Raw genomic sequence first — 25551 nt, forward strand, 5'->3', positions numbered from 1 at the left:
GAGTATGTGACCTTTCACGCCTTGTGAGCTGTCTTCCTGCCGGACAGCTAGACTGCAGGTAAGTGTTTTTTGTCTTCTAGGTCTTGGAAACTTGCACTTCAGAAGAATATGTCATATGCAGTAGATGGGGACATTTTTAAAATCCTTTATACAGGATTTTCTTTGGCAGTGGGCAGGCACATTATGTATTTTGAGACTAGGGGTTAATCTTCACTTTACTGTGACGTTTTTCCTCTTTGGGCTAATTTTGTTGAAATAGTTCATTAGTATGTGTGAGGCTTATGTTTTATACGTATAAACTTCATTTTTGGCAGTTGGTTTTCTTTGCTTGCTTAGCTAGAACAGGCTAACTGACAAACTGCTTTGAGGTTTGAAACCAGCTGCTGCTACTTTCATCTTATGTTGTAGGCAGAGGGAAACGTGCGCCTTTTACTTGCTGCGTAGTTTCCTTTCTCTGCCGGTCATGTGATTTCTCTCTGCTTTCGGATATTCACGGAGCGGAGTCATTGAATTTCAGTCTCTTCAGTATCGGTCTACTATACAATCGTTTTAGAGACTTCTAGCAACCAAATTGTGGTATTAAAAATTCTTATAGTGACAGTGTATTTAAAAAAAATTCTAAAATTTGGGGAATTTTTTATTTAGTATTATGGACATGGACCAAGACTCTGTGTTTTTTGACAAATGCTTGTTATGCCTAGAGGCACAAATTGTTTTGCCTATGCAATTCTGTGCTGCATGCTTAGCTAGAACACTTCAATTTAAAGATACATAGAGCACACTCACACAGGGCAAATGCCAGCTGGGCTGGGCACTTATGTGGGCCTTGATGCTATAAAGAAGCCCCCCTCTCTTAATATGGATAACAATATGAAAGCGCTTGTAGTCTTCCTTTTTTGTAAAGCAGAAATACATTTTCTGTCTGACTGTTAAAGGGACAGTCTACACCAGAATTTTTATTGTTTAAAAAGATATTTAATCTTTTTTTGCACTGCCTACATGGTTATATAAATACACTTTTTACCTCTGTGATTACATTTCAAGCCTCTGCAGACTGCCCCCTTATTTCAGTTCTTTTGACAGACTTGCATTTTAGCCTATCAGTTCTGACTCCTAGGTAACTTCACAGACGTCAGCACAATGTTATCTATATGGCACACATGAACTAACAACAAAAAGTCCCACTAATGCAGAAATAGGGGTGTATAAAATGTCAATAACGCTGGTCCCAAAGCGGTCTCAATTCAGTTCAATCCCCAAAGCGAATTTCAATATAAAAGCGGCTTACCCCTCTCTGAGTGACTCGCCTGGTCCTAAGGTGCAGTAAACAGTGAGTTGTGCTCAGCCTGCACTTCTAATATGTAAGCGCTTAATCCTCACATGAACGCTGGAGCCTTCAACTCGATACTTGCGTTTAAACTGGCACCCTCTTTCAGATGTCACGGAGGTGTGTCACCTGCTCTGGCTCTGACGGGATTGGTCCAATGCCAGGTCTAGTGCCCTTGCCCTACGGGCTGTAGGGAATTCATGAGCAAACATCCAATCACTTTGCTGCACATAATAGAGGCCAATCCCAAGTAATACATCAAAGAATGGAACAGAGCACCAGCGTGGGTATAAAAATCTTCAAATCTTTATTCGATTTTGACAGAGCTTTTGACTACGGCTCTCAGCCGAAACGCATCAGCTGTGTTCTGCTAACACTCTGTTTTTATAAACTGTGTGTATTGACTTTTGAATCAAGTTTCGCAGGTTAAACGGTATATGGGATCTAAGAAAGTGACATATACCGTTTAAGTGACTTTCTTAGATCCCATATACCGTTTAACCTGCCCAGCGATAACCTCTCCACAGGGGTGCTGTGTGCAGCAGGGTGTAGGAAGTGTGACAGGTTTTACTATAGCCAACTCTGCATTTTGCTGCATCTATGTTTCTGGGCAATTTGTACCGCACATCCCCTGACCGGTCAGGTTTTGTCTATTGGACTCGATAGGTCCAATATTATTATTTTTTTGTAATATATTTCTGTTGCAATTTGATTTTGAATTTTTTCACATTGTGAATTCTGCCTTTCTTTGTAGTGTAAGGGCGGAGGGAGGGCCCTGTATGCCATCTCCTTTGCAATTAATGTATATAATATTGTGCTAGTAAAATATTGATTATTTTCAAAAGAGTGCTGTAATCCCTGTTTTGGAAGGTCATTTTCCTCATGTGAAGAAAATTAGTTCTGTTATGATTGCATATTAAATTAATCAACGCTGTATCATGTAAACTTCTGTCATTACTAAATATATTTTGTAAAATAATTGCCCCTGCTAAGTGTAATATCTTCTTATCATGGTGCAAAGAAATAGGGGCTCCGCTTAGGGTGTGGACAAAAAAATATATTTTACCAATAAGTTATTTTTTTATGTTCAGTTAACTAAGACTTGTTGAACAGTAAGTACCCAAACAGCAGGGAGAGCTGATCTGTTTTTTTTTCTGAAGCATGTTAGGTTAATGTACTTGAACCTGGAAGCCAACTTTCAGGAACTTGCTTAATTAACATGCTTGGTAGGTAAATATTAATTTGCTACTTACTATGTGCCTTGCAGGTAGAATTTATTGGATACTGTCCCTATAACATCACACAGAGCCACGTGTCTCACCTCAAGCTTTTTAGTATAAGTGCCCCTATAGCCCTAAAACCGGTGAATTTGTATCTACTGATCAATATTGATTTGCAGGGCTCAACATATCTTTAAAAGTCCGCCAAAAAAATACCAAAAACATTTTTGTATTTGTTTTATACAAAAAAACAGTTTCCTCTTCCTTTTTTTATTACCTGCTTTGATGATTTGATCACCTGCTGTGTGTTCTATTATTTTCTTAAGTAACATATAAAGAATAAAGACAAGTTTATATATGAAATTTATTTGTATGTGTGTATTAATACTATGAAATCACTAAAATTGAGTGTTATAGTTATCAGTGATCACTATAACACTCAATATTTTAATTGCAAACAAAAATGTAAAAAAATTTATCATATGAGGCTGTGAGAAGCCACGCCCAAGCCACGCCCCAAGCCACGCCTTCCCCACCCCCTTTTAAAAAGTGTCCAGGAATCTTCTGCGCAAAAGGTGGCAACCCTACACCTTAGGCAGGAAACCTTTGAAAGCAATTCCTTTGTTCTTGAAATCTGTGCTTCAGAACGAGAGGGGGCTTGTTTTACAAACAGTTTCACAAATAAAGTTCTTGCTCTTATCATGTATCTATGTGTAGATAAATATACATACACACATATATAATTTAATAACACTCACAGATATCCTGACATAAAGTAGCGCTGAAGATCAAATAACCCCAATTAAAATTTATTTTTTATGAGCTAATCAATCGGTGCTCTAGCCATATGGCACTTTTTTGTAGCTAGAGCGCCAATTGGAGAACAGTTTAAACTAGGGATGCACCGAAACCGATACTAGTATCGGTGCCGATACTAAGCATTTGCACGAGTACTTGTAATCGTGCAAAATGCTCCAATACCTCAACTGAAACTTTTGGACAGCATTGTGAGGGAAGGAAATATGCGACACAAGGGAGCTTCTGCCCTTAATGTGCCCAGAGCCACACTAACGAAAATGTTTTGAGAGAGCGCTACTGTAGAGGAGGCGGACCCACACTGTGAGGGAAGGAGGGACGCAACGCAAGGGACCTTCTGCTCTTAATGTGCTCAGAGCTGCACTAACATGAATGTTTCCAGAGAGCGTTACAGTAGAGGGGGCGGACCCACGCTGTGTGGGAAGGAGGGACGCAACGCAAGGGAGCTTCTGCCCTTAATGTGCCCAGAACCGCGCTAACATAAATGTTTCAGGAAAACGCGCTACAGTGGAGGGGGCAGACCCAGTGAGAGAGTGCAATTATACGGAACCTGGTCACACTAACATGTCAGCGACGGTGCATAAACGAGCTGGAACAGGTACATTTATCAGTACAGCCTTTCATGCTACTTATCTTTCTATTTTCTATTTTCCCCCTAAAATGCAAATCAATTACAAAATAATCTTAAAAGGACAGTCTAGGCCGAAATAAACTTTAATGATTCAGATAGGGCATGTAATTTTAAACAATTTTCCAATTTACTTTTATCACCAATTTTGCTTTGTTCTCTTGGTATTCTTAGTTGAAAGCTAAACCTAGGTAGGCTCATATGCTAATTTATTAGATCTTGAAGGCCACCTCTTTTTCAGAATGCATTTTAACAATTTTTCACCACTAGAGGGTGTTAGTTCATGTTTTTCATATAGATAACACTGTGCTTGTGCATGTGAAGTTATCTGGGAGCAGGCACTGATTGGCTAAACTGCAAGTCTGTCAAAAGAACTGAAATAAAGGGGCAGTTTGCAGAGGCTTAGATACAAGATAATCACAGAGGTTAAAAGTATATTAATATAACTGTGTTGGTTATGCAAAACTGGGGAATGGGTAATAAAGGGAGTATCTATCTTTTAAAACAATAAAAATTCTGGTGTAGACTGTCCCTTTAACGTGACCACTGTTTTCTTTTACCAGTGGGTATGTGAAATTTGCTTCAAGTATTTTCATTCCTCTTATTGAATTTGTAACTACTGTGTACTTCTCTTGACTGAAAGTGCTATACCAGTGCCCTGTTTTTTTCTTTCTCTTTTACTACCTTCACTTTTGTAATACATGCCCCTGACAGTATTCTTGTACTGACAGTAATGTAACTGTGAAAGGGAAGTGGGTGCTGCTAGCAGCATTTTAAATACATCACGTGATGCACCTTCTACTCCTGTACACCGCTATCAATCATCATTCTTTATGCTCTTCAGTTGCTTACTTCCTTTTTGGATTAATTTACTGATCTACTGACGGTCCACTCACTTTGTAATGTATAATCTGTATTGCTTTATAGCTACCTGTTACACCACAAAGCCTCCACTGATATTCTCAGATCACACATTTTTGATATAATGGAATTTAAAGCCAAAGTAAATCTATCAGTTTTATTTATTAGTTGCCGTTGCTATATGTTTAGGGGATAGTAGTGTAATTCACTGGAAAACATGCACACTAAGCTAATATGCAAATAAATATAGCTGCAGTGACAATTTTCCTATTCCTTAGTCTTTCTGTGACGTTTATATTAACTTAGTGAGATCACTCATGCTGCAGTGCCTATAGGGTGCAGGATGCAATCGAAAAATGCTAAGTTGTTTCTCCCTGGAGAGGCTACTCCACTTATTAATATTTTATTTAACATGTTCTATGAAATTTACTGAAGTGTTTACAACTTTGTGACAACAAGTAAATAAAACTGGTGTTATATATTCCATAATGTCTTCTGAGTTATAGTTCTTCATACCTGTCACATGACAATAAAAAAAGTATTGGTAATTGATATTGGAGCGTACTTGAAAAAAGTATCAGTACTTGTACTTGGTCTTAAAAAAATGGTATCGGTGCAACCCTAGTTTAAACCTTTAGCTCACTAAAAAAATACTTTTGAAGTGAGCCGATGAGTATAGCGAGGAGGTTGTGGCACAGAAAGGGTATATTTAGCACACTTTTTTATAATTGCAGACCAAAAGTCCTATTTATTTTTAGTGATAGTAAATCCTAGCGTTTTTGAAATGCTAGGATTTACCATCACTTTAAACTGTATCTAAAATATCATTAACATTCTGTTTATACAAAGTATTTTCATTATCGATTATATATATATATATTTTAATATTTATTTTTATTGAACATTTTAGAAATACAATAAAGTAAGAATAAAAATGTACAACAACATCCTTGAGTGACAATATTGTATCAACAGGTTATACAACTTGTAGGTAATTATACATTGTGCAGTGACAGCAAGAATATAACAAGACTCTTTACAAAAATTGGTGAAGATGTTTAACATTCAAAGTGTTTACAGTTTTAATAGAGTACATTAGCATAGTGTGGTGATTGCCATGTATTGGAAAAGATATGGCAGTACCTTTATTTAAAAAGAAAAAATGTGTGTACAAAAAAAAGAGTATTGTTATGTACTGTATTTGTGTTAGTGTTTTGTTCCCAAATAAAAACAATGTCCAGTATGAATTCCTGCTTACACACGGAGATCTGGTCCCACAGTGGTTTGAATTTGAGGTACGACCACCAGATATGTGATATGGTCCCTGTCTCTCCGCAATGTCTCCAGCAAAGTGGAGAGGCCCTTGGGGTATATTTTGTGGAGTTTATGGGGAGTGAGGTACCATCTGGAAAGGATCTTTTAGTTTAGCTCTACTAGGTTTGAGGAGATTGATGACTTTTTGGTTGTGGTAAAGATTTTGTTCCATTGTGAGTCTGTGGGCTCGCATTAGAGCTCACTTTCCCACTGTTGTATGTAGGAGGGTTTGTCTTTAGGGGACTATTTACTTAGTATTTTGCAGATGAGAGAAATTTGAGATTTAGAGATGCTCGGGTGGTGCATAATCTCTCAAAGGGTGTGAAAGATCTCAAGCGGTCTGGTTTGTACTTGCTAGTTAAGTCAGGGTGTCTAGCTTGGATATAGAAATACCAGTGTCCAAAAGGGAATCCAATTTAATTTTGTAAATCCGTCTGATTTTTAAAATGACCATAATGTGTTAATAAATAAATTGGGGTGTTTGAGTATATGGGGTAGATTTAAGAAGGGCCGAATGGCCCTTGTTTCCGCACGAGCCTTCAGGCTCGCCGGAAACAGCAGTTATGAAGCAGTGGTCTAAAGGCCGCTGCTCCATAACTTGTCCACTGCCTCTGAGGCTGCGGTCTTCAATCAGCCCGATCCTATACGATTGGGCTGATTGACACCCCCTGCCGCGAATCTGCAGGGGGCGGCATTGCACAAGCAGTTCTGAATCTGGTGAACTGTTTGTGTAATGATAAATGCCGACAGCGTATGCTTTCGGCATTCAGCGATGTCTGATGGACATGATACGCTACAGCGTATCATGTTGGGCAGGCGTTGGTAAATTTACCCCTATGTCTGGAGAATTAGGGAGGCTGTCAGTCTCTGGGGTGAAGAGTGTGTTATTGAACAAAGGAGTGAGTGGTGAGATGGGGGTAGAAAGCTTCTTGTGTTCTTTAAGTACTGTATCCCATCAGGCCCATTTATCAAGCTCCGTACGGAGCTTGAAGGGCCGTGTTTCTGGCGAGTCTTTAGACTCGCCAGAAACACAACTTATGAAGCAGCGGTCTAAAGACCGCTGCTCCATAACCCTGTCCGCCTGCTCTGAACAGGCGGATAGGAATCGCCGGACATCAACCCGATCGAATACGATCAGGTTGATTGACAGCTCCCTGCTGGCGGCCGATTGGCCGCGAGTCAGCAGGGGGCGGCGTTGCACCAGCAGCTCTTGTGAGCTGCTGGTGAAACGTATTGCTCTCCGCATTTAGCGAGGTCTTGCGGACCTGATCCGCAGTGTCGGATCAGGTCCGCAAGCCCTTTGATAAATGGGCCTGCATATGTCTAAAATGCCCGCAATAAGTTTCTTATTGGTGATTTGGTGTGGTCTGTTTTTCCTTGGTAGCCAGGGAAGGTTAGATACGTTTGGGATTTCAGACACCTGGGACTCCAACTGCACCCAAGGTTTAGGGGGGCATCTATGATTCCATTTCACAATACGAGCCAGATGAGCTGCGTAGTAGTAGGATAGGAATATTTTATGGGTAATTAAGTTGCTTTGCTTAATTGACATTTTACACTAAATTGTTGTCAAACCTTGCAAATATTGAAATTAAATATATTAACACGCATGTAGACTAAATATTCACACTATTAGCACTGCTCTGGTAGGGTATTTTTGTACTAAAGCTGTAAGAACAGGATGTGCAGGACTTGCTTGCGCTGTCATTATTTACTACGTGACAGTGTACTGCCCACTTCTCATAGCGACTTGTTGACATGAACAGATGACGGGTTCACGTTCTCAGTTAAGACGCCGTGCACTATGGTATTTGTAGTTCATCTACAATAAATAATGGAGCAAAGAACTCAAATGCGGACTGCATTCCCCAGCATGCAGCGGAACTAGTGAACCTTGTGTGTATGGCAGAGAGGGGTACATGGCCAGTTTAGGGCAATGATGGGTTCCCTGGTGTATCGTGGTCGGCACTGCTGGTCTGTGGTGAGCAGAGGTAGGCTGCTTATGCCTGTTGCCCGGGGACTATCTCAGGGAAAGGGAAGATGTGCGGCGAAAACACAGAACAAACCGCTGAAGCAATGGACCCTGATTGTAAGCCCCCTGAGTGGGCTGCGGGTTCGGCTACCATGCCATGTGAGAGTGACACCGCAGGACCCACTCACTTACCCAGAGGCCGACCGGGTGTTTGTAACGGTTAGCGGGGTGGACCGTAATGTTCACCGGGGGCTGGATTTGGACAACATTGAAGTCAAGTACGAGCAGAACTCCAGGCAGGTGTTGATCCTGTCCCGGGACATTGACAGCCACACCTGCGTGGATGTCACCACCCCCGTGCGGTTCGGTAAGTGTGCTAGGGTGAAGGTGCCAAGAGTGGGCAGAGTGACAGGGAGCAGAGGTTACCAGTGCAAAAGGTTGCCAAGGGGTTTGTGTGGTTAACGATTTCTTTAGGTGAGGGTGCCAAGAGCAGCCACAGTCCGAGGGCTCTAAGGGCATCTAGACTGTAAGGTGCATCAGATGGAAGGTGGCCTGAGGATGTTTGTCACAGTGTGTCAAGAGTGGCCTCAGGGTGACAGTGGTACACAGTGAGATTGCTAAAGGAACACAGAAGTGGAACAAGAAAACATTCAAATGTGTTTGAACATTTAATTATTGCACAGTTGCTTGCATATCACTGAGAATTATTGTAAAAGGGGCAGTCTAGTCCAAAATAAACTTTCATGATTCAGATAGGGCATGTAATTTTAAACAACTTTCCAATTTACTTTTATCACCAATTTTGCTTTGTTCTTTTGGTATTCTTAATTGAAAGCTAAACCTAGGTAGGCTCATATGCTAATTTCTTAGATCTTGAAGGCCGCCTCTTATCTAAATGCATTTTTACAGTTTTTCACCACTAGAGGGCTTTAATTCATGTGTCATATAGATAACATTGTGCTCATACATGTGGAGTTACCTAGGAGTCAGCACTGATTGGCTAACATTCAACTCTGTCAAAATAACTGACATAAGGGGGCAGTCTGCAGAGGCTTAGATACAAGGTAATCACAGGGGTAAAACGTGTATTAATATAACTGGATACCAAAAACATCAAATTAAATATGATAATAGAAGTAAATTTAAATATTTCTTAAAGTTGTATAATCAATCTAATTTATTAACATTTGATTTTGATTTGCACGTCCCTTTTAAAGAGGCAGTAAAGGCAAAATTATGTAAGAAACTGGAATGGTATAAAAAAAAAAAAAAACAACTTTCCAATTTAGTTGTATCATCAAATTTGCTCCTTTTTCTTGGAATCCTTTGTTGAAGAGTAAAACTTGGTAGGCTTATAGAAGCTCAAGAGTGTGTACGTCTTAAGCATTCTATGGAAGCAGTTTTTGCAACAATGTTTTTAACAATGCCATATATTTTTGCAACCACTGCTACCATAGAGTGTTAACCCCTTTGTGAAAGTTCTAATGTGTTCACATCTCAATGAAGTGCCGATGTAAAAATAAAATCACGCAATCGTTGAAGCGATCTTGTGATTTCAAGGCCGAGATCGGATCATGGGTGACTGCCTACAAAGCTAGGCACGCACCCAGGCTGATCCTTTGCTATGTCAAATTGAGAAGCTGTAGGACGCCATATATGGTAGGACGTTCTATGTCATCCTAACGGCCTTAAAGGCCAGCACACATGCATGCTCCCGCGGTTCTATGAAACTATTGTGGTTTACACTTCAACCAATGACAATGAGAAAATGAAGCAAATAAGATTGCATGCTCTATCTGAATTCGGATATTTAATTTTGACCTTTTTGTCCCTTTATTTTATTACACTTTTAAATTCACTTCTATTTTCAAATGGGCTTGGTTCTCTTAGTATCCCTTGTTGAAAATGAATACATACATATGCTACACTAGTGGGAGCTAGCTGCTGATTGGTGCCTGCATACTTTTGTCTCTTGTGATTGGCTAACAGATGTGTTCAGCTAGCTGCAGTAGTGGAATGTTGTTCCTTCAGCAAAGGATAACAAGAGAATAAAGCAAATTTGATAATAGAAGTAAATTGGAAAGTTGATAAGAATTGTATGTTTTATCCAAATGATCAAATAAAATGTTGGGGTTTCCTGTCCCTTTAAGTACAAAAGTGGGTCAATAGGTTTTGCACTGGGTAAGAAATGTTAATGGGACATGAAACCCACATTTTTTATTTCATTTTTCAGATAGAGAATACAATAAAAAACCCAAAAAACTTCTATTATCAAATTTGCTTCGTTTCCACGTTATTCTTTGTTAAAGGGACATAATACTCATATGCTAAATCACTTGAAACTGATGCAGTATAACTGTAAAAAGCTGACAGGAAAATATCACCTGAGCATCTCTATGTAAAAAAGAAAGATATTTTACCTCACAATTTCCTCAGCTCAGCAGAGTAAGTTCTGTGTAAAAAGTTATACTCAGCTGTTGCCCAGCTGCAGGTAAAAAAAAAATAAAAAAAAAAAAATGAAGAAATGAACAGCAGCCAATCAGCATCAACAGTACTGAGGTCATGAACTCTCTTACTGTGATCTCATGAGATTTCATAGTAAACTTCCTTAGACTGAATAGGGAAAAAACACGAGTGTGCACAAAGCTCAATCCCTTAGCTGTCCCGGGACAGACATACTGATTTGCTGCTTAGAAGTACTTTACAATGGGATGTGGCTACTGAGGAACTTTTGAGGTAAAATATCTTCCTTATTTACATAGAGATGTTCAGGTGATATTTTCTAGTCGGCTTTTTACAGCTATGCTGCATCACTTTCAAATGTTTCAACATTTGGGTATCATGGCCCTTTAAAGAGATACCTAGGTAGGTAGCGTGCACAGTCCTGAAGATCTACATGACAGGGAATTAGTGTTGCCATCTAGTTCTCTTGCTAATGAATACCATTGATGCAAAACTGCTACAATTTAGTGCTGCAGACACGTCCATACTCCCGAGCTTACAGCTCTGCTTTTAAACAAAGGATAACAAGAAAACAAAGAAAATTTGATTATAGAAGTAAATTGGAAAATTGTTTAAAACTGCATGCCCTTTCTGAATTATTATTATTATTATTATTATTATTATTATTATTTTTTTTAAGTTTTATGTCCCTTTAAGCAGAGAAGTTACTAAATAAGGGAAAATGTGAGTGTGGTAGTTGTCCTGAAATGACATGAGAAAATATGCTCTTGGTTTCTATGATTTGAGGAAAAAAAAATATATATATATACTCATTGTGTAGTTCATTAACAAATCTAGACAGGCCCAGAGGCTTGTTTTCCCACAGAAAACCTCTGAATTACATTGTTTCCAATGCAGCAAAGGATTCTGGGTAAGAATCAACTTCACACAGCAGTGATTCTAACCTCCCAGCTGATGAGTGTCAAAAACCACGAAACAGTCTGTCCTGGGATGGTTATGAATCACTGCACTAACCCTAGCTAAGTTTATAAGCTGTGTGAACAGCGATACTTTGGCGTAAAGGGAACCTGCTGAAAAGCAGACTGAAGTAAAAAGGTGTGTCATTGTGTACTTAATTTGCATATCTTACCCAGAATCCTTTGCTGCATTGGAAACAATGTAATTCAGAGGTTTTCTGTGGGAAAACAAGCCTCTGGGCCTGTCTAGATTTGTTAAAATAACTCATTGTGTAGTTAATTTTTCTATATTTTGTGCGTAGTGGAGGATTTTAAACTCGCCTTTTATCTCCCCCTAATTTAAAATGTTGTTTTATTTATTTATATATATATATATATATATATATATATATATATGGCCCTCGTTTTACAACGGTTCAATTTACACCGTTTCAGAATAACAACCTTTTATTCCAGTCATGTGACTGCTATTGAAAAGCATTGAGAAGCAGTGCATTTATTAAAATAGCCAGTATTTGGAGCTGTTCGCTTGTGTTGCAGCCAAGCAAGCTGAAATTAATCAGTTTAACCAGACCTGAGCTATCGAGCAGATTTCAAAGGAACAAGATCTTCCTGTCTATAAATCATATTGGAATGCATAGAAAGAACTGTTTTCAGAAAAATGCAAGTGAAGTCTGTGTTGTGTGATTATTTTATTAGGTTTATAATGCTGTTTAGCATTTAAAGTCTTCATTTCAAAGCTTTTAAAATAATGTATTAGGTGTTACTTATGATAATTTTGAGAGGGGCCTGGAACCTAACTCCCTCACTTCCCATTGACTTACATTATAAACTGGGTTTTAATTTACAACGGTTTCGATTTACAACCATTCCTTCTGGAACCTAACCCCGGCGTAAACTGAGGGCTACCTGTGTGTATATATATATATATATATATATATATATATATATATAACATCTGAATGGAAATTGTAGTTAGGAAGATATGGAATTGCCAGATGAGAATGCTAAAGACTGCTAAGAGCTAGCAAATTGTTTATTGCAGCCATTATTACTAGAGTAATCACCTTTTACATTGTACTCCGTGTCAGTGTCTTTTTAAGAAGGTTGTACAGTTTCCTTATGAGAAGAATGTGCACATTCCAGAGGATGGGAACAGCTGGGGGAGATGTAACTGGGGAAACGCCCAAATGAAAGCAGTTCAGTATACATTACAAACAGGAATCAGATAACCTTAATATAGAAAACCATTTATTGATGAAGACCAGTAAATTGCCAAAGATCAATAATAGAATTAAACTGAACATACTTCTAAAACGGACATTAAAGTGACGTTTGTACTAATGTAAACTTAAGAGCTGGCCCATTTTTGGTATAACACCTAGGTAGTGCTTGCTGATTGGTGGCTACCCATGGGCTGAACCAAAAATGGCCGGCTCCTAAGCTTACATTCTTGCTTTTTCAAATAAAGATACCAAGAGAACGAAGAAATATTGATAATAGGAGTAAATTAGAAAGTTGCTTAAATTTGCATGCTCTATCTGAATAGTTTAAAAAAATTGGGTTTCATATGCCTTTAAATAACACAGGCGATTTTCGCATTTTTGCTGCTCTTTTGTGATTCTAATAGAACATACAATCCTAAACAGTTTTCCAACTTACTTTATATTATAAATTTGCTTCATTCTCTTGGTATCCTTTGTTGAAGTAGCCAATGACAAAAGGCATATATGTATAGCACCAATCGGCAGCTAGCTCTCAGTAGTGCATTGCTGCTCTAGAGCCTACCTAGGTATCCTTTCATCAAAGGATACAAAGATAATGAAGTATATTATATAATAGATATAAGCCCCAAGGCAGAACATACAGTGATGTGAGATGTCATCGCAGAAAATGCAGCATGTCTGCAGAAAGAACAAGATACATGCAGGAGCTGTTAGCGATTTTAACTTTTCAGCGCTGTTCTCTTCAAACAGAGCTGTGCTCTGGCTGCACTGTCTGTGTTTTCCTGATCAAAGTTCATCCAGAGCAAAGTGCTGTTTTAAGTGAACAGTGAAATATGCAGTAGCGCTGCAAAATAGTGCATTGATTGACTGGCTCTCAGAGATTGTTTCAAACCCATCCCCTAGCCTTTAACTGTCTGCAAAGCTGTTTTTTTCTGAATGTAAGATGTTTGTATGAGCAATGCACCCTTTTAATTACTACTTCTATGTTAGACTATGTCTGCAGCTAATTTGCAATGACATTTTCAACTACTGCACTATATTATAAAACTTTAAATATTGCTTTATTCTCCATTTAACTAATATGTTGCAATTAAACTGGCGCTTTAGTGTAACTGCCTAATTTAAAATTAAATTTGATTTAAAAATGACCTGCAGAAAATTTTTCACTAAAAAAATCTCATCGCTGAAAGTGAAAAAAAGTTCTGCCTCTGGGGATATAAGTTGGAAAGTTTTTAAAAATTGTATTCTCTGTCTGAATCACACAAGTTTAATTTTGAATTTACTGTCCCTTTAAATTTTAATACCTACTCTCTACCTATTAGAAATACAAAAATGCTTAAAGTGATGGTAAATTTCAGACTATAAGAATGTTGCAATGAAAAATATATTAGTTTATATAAGTAAAACCGCATATGTATTTTTTAATAGGCTTTCTAAAGGCTTTAATTGGGCAGGGCTTAAAAATTGTCATATGACACACACGTTGATTGGATGATCACTGGAATTGGCATAAAAAAAAAAGAGTTCATCCAAGTTGGCCGGCATAACATTGCAATAGAAGCATTATTATATCCACTAATTTAACCCTTTTACAGATGGATAAAAAAAAAAGTATACATATACTTTTTTTTTTAATGCCAAAGATTAATTATATGGCATTCAATTAGTTAAAGTTTACTATCACTTTAACACAACAGGTCATAGACCTAACGACTTGTGTCTGAGACACAAGCCATCTATTAACACAGTTTTACATATTTGTAAAGCTTACAGTATAGTCCCACCTTTTGTCCCCTTTCCAGAAAAAATATTTTCTTCCACTCATTTTGCAAAGTGATACAGCAAACTATATGTCTATATAGCAGCCAGCTGTGGTTCTGCTCCTAGACTGAAGCATGGCATGTCACTGTAGCCGTACATGTTCTTATGTTGCAGAATCGGCTGTCTCGCTCACAAGGTTACTAAAATCCAATATTGAATCCTTTTTTTACTTGCCCCTTCCTTATCATACATTTCAATACCTAAAAATAGAACACTCCTCAGAAACCAAAGGGGAATTATCAAGTTGGTAAACACATAGGGATGGGAGCGCTGTTTTTGGGAGAGCATCACATTTAATTATAGAATAGCAGATCAGTAAGGGTGTGGTTAGTGAAACTCTCTATCTCTGGAAGCAAAATGGATATGGGAAAAAAAAATAGAGATTTACATTAATTATTTAGAATGTCTTACATGTTACTTTGGCATCAAAACCTTTTTTTTTTTAAATGTGTTAATCCTGAACACATTTTCCTCAGTTTAGACAATGCCTCACCAGTCCAGCATCTTAAAGGGACACTGAACCCAAATTTTTTTCTTTCGTGATTCAGCTAGAGCATGACATTTTAAGCAACTTTCTAATTTACTCCTATTATTAATTTTTCTCAATTCTCTTGGTATCTTTATTTGAAATGTAAGAATGTAAGTTTAGATGCCGGCCCATTTTTGGTGAACAACCTGTGTTGTTCTTGCTGATTGGTGGATAAATTCATCAACCAATAAAACAGTGCTGTCCAGAGACTGAACTAAACAAAGCTTAGATGCCTTTTTTTCAAATAAAGAAAAAAACTTAGGAATGGGTAATAAAGGGATTATCTATCTTTTTAAACAATACATTTTTTGGAGTAGACTGTCCCTTTGACACTTATTCCCGAACATTCCCAATAGTTCTCAGAGACTTGATATGGCTAGTAATAATACGTTCTTTTTAACGTATTTCACAAATGTCACAAAACTAGGATACTTCAACTTTTTGTATTCTCTATCATCAACCTTATATATAATTTAATCTCCTAAAATAATATAGGTATCTGTTATGTTTCCTGCAAATTTCTTAGCACCTTGGTCACATGAAATCCATCGATCATTTAATGATCATGATTTGAAAATATTATAACTACAGTGTCCAGAAGAGTTGCAAGGGGGCACAGTTGTCCCACTCTGAAATTGTGTTGCTTATCTCTTTTTTTTTTTGCCTTACCCTGCCCTGAAAAAAATTCTGTGCACCCCCTTGATTATTATGCAATATAATTCAATGCTAACAGATTCATACTGTTAGCTTTTATGTGGTTATACTGATATGACGATGGATGAACTGAATCATTGCTGTAAATATATGGGTATATCTTTATATATTCCCAAGTTATATTATTTGTGTAATAATCTTTTAGTTACAAAATAGCACAAAATGTGATGCTGGCACTGGTCAAGCTAGAATCCTGACTTTCTAGATTTTCATTCACTTACAGTGATCAGCTGCCCCACTGACCACCATGGAGTTTTCTGTCACTGTAGAGACTGAATACAGAGCCCCTGTCTTCCTCTGATTTAATCAGAATTAAATGAAAGCCCTCATTTGAAAGAGGGAATATTCCTCTTTTAAATGAAGGGTTCATCAAACTAGGCACCAAAAATGTATTCTTATTTACAGTAATCCTTCCCCCGCCCCCCAACCTCAATATTGCTAGAATACACTACTTTGCAGGGTTAACCACATAGAGCATTTTATTTTGTGTGCATATAACACATTAGAGCGTTTTATGTTTGCACTTTTATGTCCTTTCAACCTAGTTTAGCCTCACTTAATATCTCCTGAAGGGTTCTATTTGTATATTTTAGTTAGGCTAAAACTTACCTCACATCCTCTCTATTATGCTTTGAATAGATTTAACTACATCTCTTGGAAACGTTGCACCATGTGATAATTGTTCTAATGCAGCTTTTCAATGTTTCTTTTTACTCCAGATGTGAACATCAAAACCTCAGGTACTGGTTGTGTAAATCTTAAAAAGATTGAATGCGACAGCTGCCACATCGAGACAGAGAAAGGAGACAGCATCCTAGAGTCCATCAAGGTAATACTTCAAAATGAAACACTGACTTGTCTAGCAGCCACTATACCTCCTTCTTCTTATTTTATTGAGGTTTATGTTCCAATGTATTCACATCTGGGGCTTCTCCTATGAAAACTGATGGGTTTGTCACACCCTGTGATATGTACATTAATTAATTCTTATATACTGTATGTATAATGCAACACTCTTATTATCACTATACTAAATAGTCTAAATAAAATCTATATCTGTAAATTAGAAGGGTTTCATGTTCTTGTAATTGTCATATGATCACCGGGGTGGGGTGGAGGGCAATCCATACAGTATGGTACAAGTTCTGAGCCTTTTTAATTTTGATGAAGACAGGAGGCACAGACACCACATTTTATTATTCTCCTTATTGTTATTATTTATTTCTATAGCGGCACCAAATTCTGTAGCACTCATTATTTATTTGTATATTGCCGTGAAATTTTGTAGCCCCATAAATGTAAATGCAGAGCATACTCCTTCTACTTTACATTAGAGGCCATATAGATATTAATTGAAAATTAATTAGAATATATTATTAAGATACAGACAGAAAATACAGGAAATATGTACACAACATATAAAAAAAACACAATTTTCAGAACAAAATGGCTTCTTCAGGCAAAAGTCATTATTTAGTGTGACCTCCCTTGGCTCTAAGCACATCTTGAACTCTTTTGAGGAGGCTGTGCTGAGGTTTTCTGAAGTAATCTTCTGGTATATTATACCAGGCTACGTTAAGCACTTCCCAGAATTCTTCCTTAGATTTAGTTTCTTTCATTTCTTTCTCTGTCTCGGTGATCCCATACTGCCTTTATAATATTCAGGTCTGGACTCTGCCTTTATAATATTCAGTCCATGACTGTCTGTGTTTTATCAGCTGTTTTTCTCTTCATATATGTTTTCACTGCATTAGCAGTTTGTTTGTGACCTTTATCATGGTGAAAAATTAAACCATTCCCAATCAGGTGCTTTCCAGAAGGAATGTAAGGATGAATTAAAACCTGTCTGTACTTTTCAGTATTCATTATCCCATCAATTCGGACAATATCGCCAACACCACTGGTGGAAATGCAGCCCCAAACCAGGACAGACCCTCCACCATGTTTCACTGAAGGCTGCAAGCACTCGTTCTTCCATCTCTCTCCAACTCTTCTTCTCACATATTGTCAACGATTGGACAAAAAAAAAATCAAACTTAGATTCCTCACTCCATAATACCCTTTTCTCTTGTTAAGTGTATCCAGTCCACGGATCATCCATTACTTATGGAATATATTCTCCTTCCCAACAGGAAGCTGCAAGAGTCCACCCACAGCAAAGCTGCTATATAGCTCCTCCCCTAACTGCCATATTCAGTCATTCTCTTGCAAGCCTCAACATAGATAGGAGGTCGTGAGAGTCTGTGGTGCTTTCTACTTAGTTTATTCTTCAATCAAAAGTTTGTTATTTTTAAATGGCACCGGAGTGTGCTGTTTATCTCAGGCAGTATTTGGAAGAAGAATCTGCCTGCGTTTTTCTATGATCTTAGCAGACGTAACTAAGATCCATTTGCTGTTCTCACACATTCTGAGGAGTGAGGTACTTCAGAGGGGGAATGGCGTGCAGGTTTTCCTGCAGATAAGGTATGTGCAGTAAAATATTTTTCTAGGAATGGAATTGACTAAGAAAATACTGCTGATACCGAAGTAATGTAACTAAAGCCTTAAATGCAGCGATAGCGACTGGTATCAGGCTTATTAATAGAGATACATACTCTTATAAAAATGTGTTTTAAAACGTTTGCTGGCATGTTTAATCGTTTTTTAACATATGTTTGGTGATAAAACTTATTGGGGCCTAAGTTTTTTTCCACATGGCTGGCTTAAATTTTGCATAGAAACAGTTAACTGAAGCTTCCCACTGTTGGCTGTGGCAGTTTGTTGTGTCTGTTTTTAAAAACGTCTATGTCATTTTTTTGATCTGTTTTTTGCATTAAGGGGTTAATCATCCATTTGCAAGTGGGTGCAATGCTCTGTTACCTTATTACATGTACTGTAAAAATTTCGTTTGTTTTACTGCCTTTTTTTCACTGTTTTTCAAATTTTGACAAAATTTGTTTCTCTTAAAGGCACAGTAACGTTTTATATATTTGCTTGTTAACTTGATTTAAAGTGTTTTCCAAGCTTACTAGTCTCATTATTAGTCTGTTCTAACATGTCTAACATAGAGGAAGCTCTGTGTTCATTATGTTTTAAAGCCATGGTGGAACCCCAACTTAGAATGTGTACCAGATGTACTGATTTCATGTTAAACAATAAAGATCATTTTTTGTCTTTAAAAACATTATCACCAGAGGATTCTGTCGTGGGGGTAGTTATGCCGACTAACTCTCCCCACGTGCCAGACCTTTTGACTCCCGCTTTAGGGACTCACGCTCAAATGGCGCCAAGTACATCAAGGGCACCCATAGCGTTTCTTTTACCAGGGGATTCTGTCGAGGGGAAAGTTATGCCGACTAACTCTCCCCACGTGTCAGACCCTTCGACTCCCGCTTCAGGGACTCACGCTCAAATGGCGCCAAGTACATCAAGGGCGCCCATAGCGTTTATTTTACAAGACATGGCAAAGGTGGTGAATAATATTCTGGCAGCAGTATTAGTCAGACTACCTGAAATTAAAGGAAAGCAGTTAGCTCTGGGGGTAGATACAGAGCATACAGACGCTTTAAGAACCATGTATGATACTACCTCACAATATGCTTAGTCTGTGGGTGATTTTTTTTTTGACTCAGGGAAGATGATTTAACCTGATTCTGATATTTCTACATTTAAAATTTATGCTTGAGAACCTCCACTTGTTGCTCAGGGAGGCTTTGGCTGCTCTGAATGAATGTGTACAATCGCAGGGCCAGAGAAATTGTGTAGACTGGATAAATAATATGCAGTGCCGGTGTGTACTGATGTTTTTTCCAATACCTAAAGAGGTTTACTAAAAATTTTTTTAATAAGGAATGGGATATACCAGGTGTGCCGTTCTCTTCCCCTCCTATTTTTTAGAAGAATGTTTTCTAATAGTTACCACCACACGGGACTTCTGGCAGACAGTTCCTAAGGTGGAGAGAAGAGTTTCTACTCTAGCTAAGCGTACCACTACCTCTGATGAGGACAGTTGTGCTTTTTAGATCCAATGGATAAAAAATGTTTATTCAACAGGGTTTTATCCTGCAGCCCCTTGCATACATTGCTTCTGTCACTGCTGCTGCGGCGTTCTGGGTTGAGTCTCTTGATGAGGCTTTACAGTTAAGCGACTCCATTGGATGAATATATTTGACAAGCTTATGCTAGCCAATTCCTTTGTTTTCTGATGCCTTGTTCATTTGACTAGACTAACGGCTAAGAATTCCGTTTTTTACTATACTGGCGCGCAGAGCGCTATGGCTTATATCATGGTCAGCTGTCGTGACTTTAATAAATAAGCTACTTAACTTCCCTTCAAGGGGCAGACCCTATTCGGGCCTGGTTTGAAGGAGATTATTGCTTATATCACTGGAGGAAAAGGTCATGCCCTTCCTCAGGATAGGTCCAAATTAAGGGCCAAAAAAAAAAAAAAAAGTCTAATTTTCGTGCCTTTTAAAAACTTCAGGGCAGGTGTGGCATCCTCTTCCTCTAAGGCAAAACAAGAGGGAATTTTTGCTCAGTCCAAGGCGGTCTGGAGACAATCGGACCTGGAACAAAGATAAGCAGGCCAAGGAGCCTGCTGCTGCCTCTAAGGCAGCATGAAGGAACGGACCCCTATCCGGTAACGGATCCTATAGGGGGCAGACTTTCATTCTTCGCCCAGGCATGGGCAAGAGATGCCCAGGATCCCTAGGCATTGGAATTTATATCCCAGAGATATCTTCTGGATTTCAAAGATTCCCCCCCAAAAAAAGGGGAGATTTCGCCTTTCACAATTATCTGCAAACCAGATAAAGAAGGAGGCATTCTTACATTGTGTACGAGATCCATCCAGTTCCAAGAGAGGAACAGGGACAGAGTTTTTTACTCAAATCTGTTTGTGGTTCCCAAGGAGAGGGAACCTTCAGACCTATTTTGGATCTAAAGATCTTAAACAAATTCCTCAGAATTCCGTCATTTAAGATGGAAACTATTCGTACCATCTTAACTATGATCCAGGAGAGTCAATAGAGGACTACAATGGATTTGAAGGATGCTTATCCTCACATTGTGATGCATAAAGATCACCATCGTTTTTCAGGTTTGCCTTTCTAGACAGGCATTACCAGTTTGTAGCTCTTTCCTTTGGGATATCTACAGCCCCAAGAATCTTTATGGAGGTTCTGGGGTCGCTTTGGCGGTCCTTAGACCGCGGGGCATAGAAGTGGCCCCTTATTTAGACGATACAGGCGTCAAACATCCAAATTGCCCAGTCTCATACGGACGTAGTACTGGCATTTCTGAGATCACATGGGTGGAAAGTGAACAAGGAAAGAGTTCTCTATCCCCAATCTCAAGGGTTTCCCTCCTAGGGACTCTGATAGATTCTGTAGAAATGAAAATTTACCTGACGGAGTCCAGGTTGTCAAAGTTTCTAAATTTCTGCCGTGTTTTTTCATCCCATCCGCGCCCTTCGGTGGCTCAGTACATGAATGAAATCGGCTTAATGGTAGCGGCAAGGGACATAGTACCGTTTGCACGTCTACATTTCAGACCGCTGCAACTATGCATGCTCAGTCAGAGGAACGGGGATTACACAGATTTGTCCCCCTGTTAAACCTGGACCAAGAGACCAGAGATTCTCTTCTCTGGTGACTATGTCGGGTCCATCTGTCCAAGGGTATGACCTTCCGCAGGTCAGATGGGACAATTGTTACAATAGATGCCAGCCTTTTAGGTTGGGATGCAGTCTGGAACTCCCTGAAGGCTCAGGGATAGTGGACTTAGGAGGAGACCCTCCTTCTAATAAATATTCTGGAACTGGGAGTGATATTCCATGCTCTTCAGACTTGGCCTCAGTTAGCAACTCTGAGGTACATCATACTCAGTCGGACAATATACACGACTGTGGCTTACATCAGCCATCAAGGGGGAACAGAAGTTCCCTAGCGATGTTAGAAGTCTTACAATAATTCACTGGACAGAGACTCACTCTTGTCTATCAGCTATCCATATCCCAGGTGTTGAGAACTGGGAGGTGGATTTTCTAAGTCGTCAGACTTTTCTTCCGGGGGAGTGGGATTTCCTCCGGAGGTCAAGACCAAGCAGGAGAGGGCTTTGGTGTTTTTGACAGCGCCTGCGTAGCCACGCAGGACCTGGTATGCAGATCTGGTGGACATGTCATCCTTTCCATCACGGTCTCTGCTTCTGAGACAGGTCCCTCTACCTCAGGGTCCTTTCAACCATCTAAATAGAATCAATCTGAGATGGACTGCCTGGAGACTGAACGCTTGATGTTATCAAAGCATGGCTTCTCCGAGTCAGTCATTGATACCTTAATACAGACATGAAAGCCTGTCTCTAGGAAAATTGAACATAGATATGGTGTAAATATCTGATTGTTATGAATCCAAGGGTTACTCATGGAGTAAAGTCTGGATTCCCAGGATATTATCTTTTCTTCTGTTAAGTGTGATCAGTCCACGGGTCATCATTACTTGTGGGATATTATCTGCTCCCCTACAGGAAGTGCAAGAGGATTCACCCAGCAGAGTTGCTATATAGCTCCTCCCCTCTACGTCACCCCCAGTCATTCTCTTGCACCCAGCAACTAGATAGGTCGTGTGAGAGGACTATGGTGATTATACTTAGTTTTATATCTTCAATCAAAAGTTTGTTATTTTAAAATAACACCGGAGTGTGTTATTACCTCTCTGGCAGAGTTTGAGGAAGAATCTACCAGAGTTTTGCTATGATTTTAGCCGGAGTAGTTAAGATCATATTGCTGTTCTCGGCCATCTGAGGAGTGAGGTAAACTTCAGATCAGGGGACAGCGGGCAGATGAATCTGCATAGAGGTATGTAGCAGTTTTTATTTTCTGACAATGGAATTGATGAGAAAATCCTGCCATACCGATATAATGTCATGTATGTATACTTTACACTTCAGTATTCTGGGAGAATGGTAATTCACTAGAATTACACTGTAAGAAAGACATAAAGCTGTTTAATAACTAGAGATTATGTTTAACGTTTTTGCTGGAATGTAAAATCGTTTTCATTTACTGAGGTACTGAGTGAATAAATGTTTGGGCACTATTTTTCCACTTGGCAGTTGCTTAAATCTGTTTTTTTTCTGTCAGTTTCTGTTCTCCCTCACTGCTGTGTGTGTGGGGGAGGGGCGCTTTTACTATGCATCAAATATTTCAGTCAGCACAGCAGAGCTGTGAGAATTATAGTTTGACTGAGATAAAAACGTTTATTCTGTAATTTGTTTCCTGCTTTCAGAAATTGTTATCTTTGCTAATGGGATTAAACCTTTGCTAAAGTTGTGTTGTTTAATTGCTGAGGGGAACAATCCTTTGCTAAAACTGTATATTCTGACAAAGATTGATGCTATAACTTAATTATTTTAACTGTTATAATTTTTTTCTGTGCTTCTTAAAGGCACAGTTCGTTTTCATATTATTTGTAAATTACTTTGAAAAGTATTTTCAAGTTGCTGTTTATTTGCTAGTGTGTTAAACATGTCTGATTCAGAGGAATATCTCTGTGCTATATGTGTTAATGCCAAAGTGGAGCCCAATAGAAATTTATGTACTAAATGTATTGATGCTACTTTAAAAAAACAGTCAATCTGTACAAATTGAACATATTTCACCAAACAACGAGGGGAGAGTTATGCCGACTAACTCGCCTCACGTGTCAGTACCTGCATCTCCCGCTCAGGAGGTGCGTGATATTGTAGCGCCGAGTACATCTGGGCGGCCATTACAAATCACATTACAAGATATGGCTACTGTTATAACTGAAGTTTTGGCTAAACTACCAGAACTAAGAGGTAAACGTGATCACTCTGGGGTGAGAACAGAGTGCGCTGATAATGCAAGGGCCATGTCTGATACTGCGTCACAGTTTGCAGAACGTGAAGACGGAGAGCTTCATTCTGTGGGTGACGGTTCTGATCCAAATAAACTGGACTCAGACATTTCAAATTTTAAATTTAAGCTTGAGAACCTCCGTGTGTTACTAGGGGAGGTATTAGCGGCTCTGAATGATTGTAACACAGTTGCAATCCCAGAGAAAATGTGTAGGTTGGATAAATATTTTGCGGTACCGACGAGTACTGACGTTTTTCCTATACCTAAGAGACTTACTGACATTGTTACTAAGGAGTGGGATAGACCCGGTGTGCCTTTCTCACCCCCTCCTATATTCAGAAAGATGTTTCCAATAGACGCCGCCACACGGGACTTATGGCAAATGGTCCCTAAGGTGGAGGGAGCAGTTTCTACTTTAGCTAAGCGTACCACTATCCCAGTGGAGGATAGCTGTGCTTTTTCAGATCCAATGGATAAAAAATTAGAGGGTTACCTTAAGAAAATGTTTGTTCAACAAGGGTTTATATTGCAACCTCTTGCATATATTGCGCCTGTCACGGCTGCAGCAGCATTTTGGTTTGAGTCTCTGGAAGAGACACTTCAATCATCCACACTAGATGACATCACACACAAACTTAAATTCCTTAAGTTAGCTAATTCATTTATTTCAGATGCCGTAGTACATTTAACTAAACTTGCGGCTAAAAATTCAGGATTCGCCATTCAGGCACGCAGAGCTCTGTGGCTGAAATCCTGGTCAGCTGATGTTACGTCTAAATCTAAATTGCTTAATATTCCTTTCAAAGGGCAGACCTTATTCGGGCCCGGCTTGAAAGAGATTATTGCTGACATTACAGGAGGTAAAGGTCATGCCCTGCCTCAGGACAAGGCCAAAGCCAAGGCTAGACAGTCCAATTTTCGTTCCTTTCGTAATTTCAAAGCAGGAGCAGCATCAACTTCCTCTGCACCAAAACAGGAAGGAGCTGTTGCTCGCTACAGACAAGGCTGGAAACCTAACCAGTCCTGGAACAGGGGCAAACAGGCCAGAAAACCTGCTGCTGCCCCTAAGACAGCATGAATTGAGGGCCCCCGATCCGGGACCGGATCTAGTGGGGGGCAGACTTTCCCTCTTCGCCCAGGCTTGGGCAAGAGATGTTCAGGATCCCTGGGCGTTAGAGATCATATCTCAGGGATACCTTCTGGACTTCAAATCCTCTCCCCCAAGAGGGAGATTTCATCTGTCAAGGTTGTCAACAAACCTAACAAAGAAGGAAGCGTTTCTACGCTGCGTACAAGATCTTTTATTAATGGGAGTGATCCATCCAGTTCCGCGGTTGGAACAAGGACAAGGGTTTTACTCAAATCTGTTTGTAGTTCCCAAAAAAGAGGGAACCTTCAGGCCAATCTTGGATTTAAAGATCCTAAACAAATTCCTAAGAGTTCCATCGTTCAAGATGGAAACTATTCGAACAATTTTGCCCATGATCCAAGAGGGTCAGTACATGACCACAGTGGATTTAAAGGATGCTTACCTTCACATACCGATTCACAAAAGCCATTACCGGTATCTAAGGTTTGCCTTTTTAGACAGGCATTACCAGTTTGTAGCTCTTCCATTCGGACTGGCTACGGCTCCAAGAATCTTCACAAAGGTTCTGGGCACTCTTCTGGCGGTACTAAGACCGCGAGGAATTTCAGTAGCTCCGTACTTAGACGACATACTGATACAAGCTTCAAGCCTTCAAACTGCCAAATCTCATACAGAGATAGTACTGGCATTTCTAAGGTCGCATGGATGGAAAGTGAACGAAGAGAAAAGTTCTCTCTTTCCACTCACAAGAGTTCCCTT

At 39.2% G+C, this 25551-nt stretch overlaps 1 protein-coding gene across 1 annotated transcript in view; it reads left to right on the top strand.

The window, feature by feature from the left end:
- The first annotated feature begins 8007 nt into the window (after nucleotides 1-8007).
- Nucleotides 8008-25551, top strand: part of FAM185A (family with sequence similarity 185 member A) — a 162503-nt gene continuing 144959 nt past the window's right edge. Inside the window, exons 1-2 of the mRNA XM_053716535.1 lie at nucleotides 8008-8505; nucleotides 16567-16676. Coding sequence (XP_053572510.1) covers nucleotides 8103-8505; nucleotides 16567-16676 — 513 coding nt within the window. The 5' untranslated portion in view covers nucleotides 8008-8102. The remainder of the gene's footprint in view (nucleotides 8506-16566; nucleotides 16677-25551) is intronic.

The sequence above is a fragment of the Bombina bombina genome, chromosome 6 (genome assembly GCF_027579735.1).
Source record: "Bombina bombina isolate aBomBom1 chromosome 6, aBomBom1.pri, whole genome shotgun sequence".
Taxonomy (NCBI): Eukaryota; Metazoa; Chordata; class Amphibia; order Anura; family Bombinatoridae; genus Bombina; species Bombina bombina.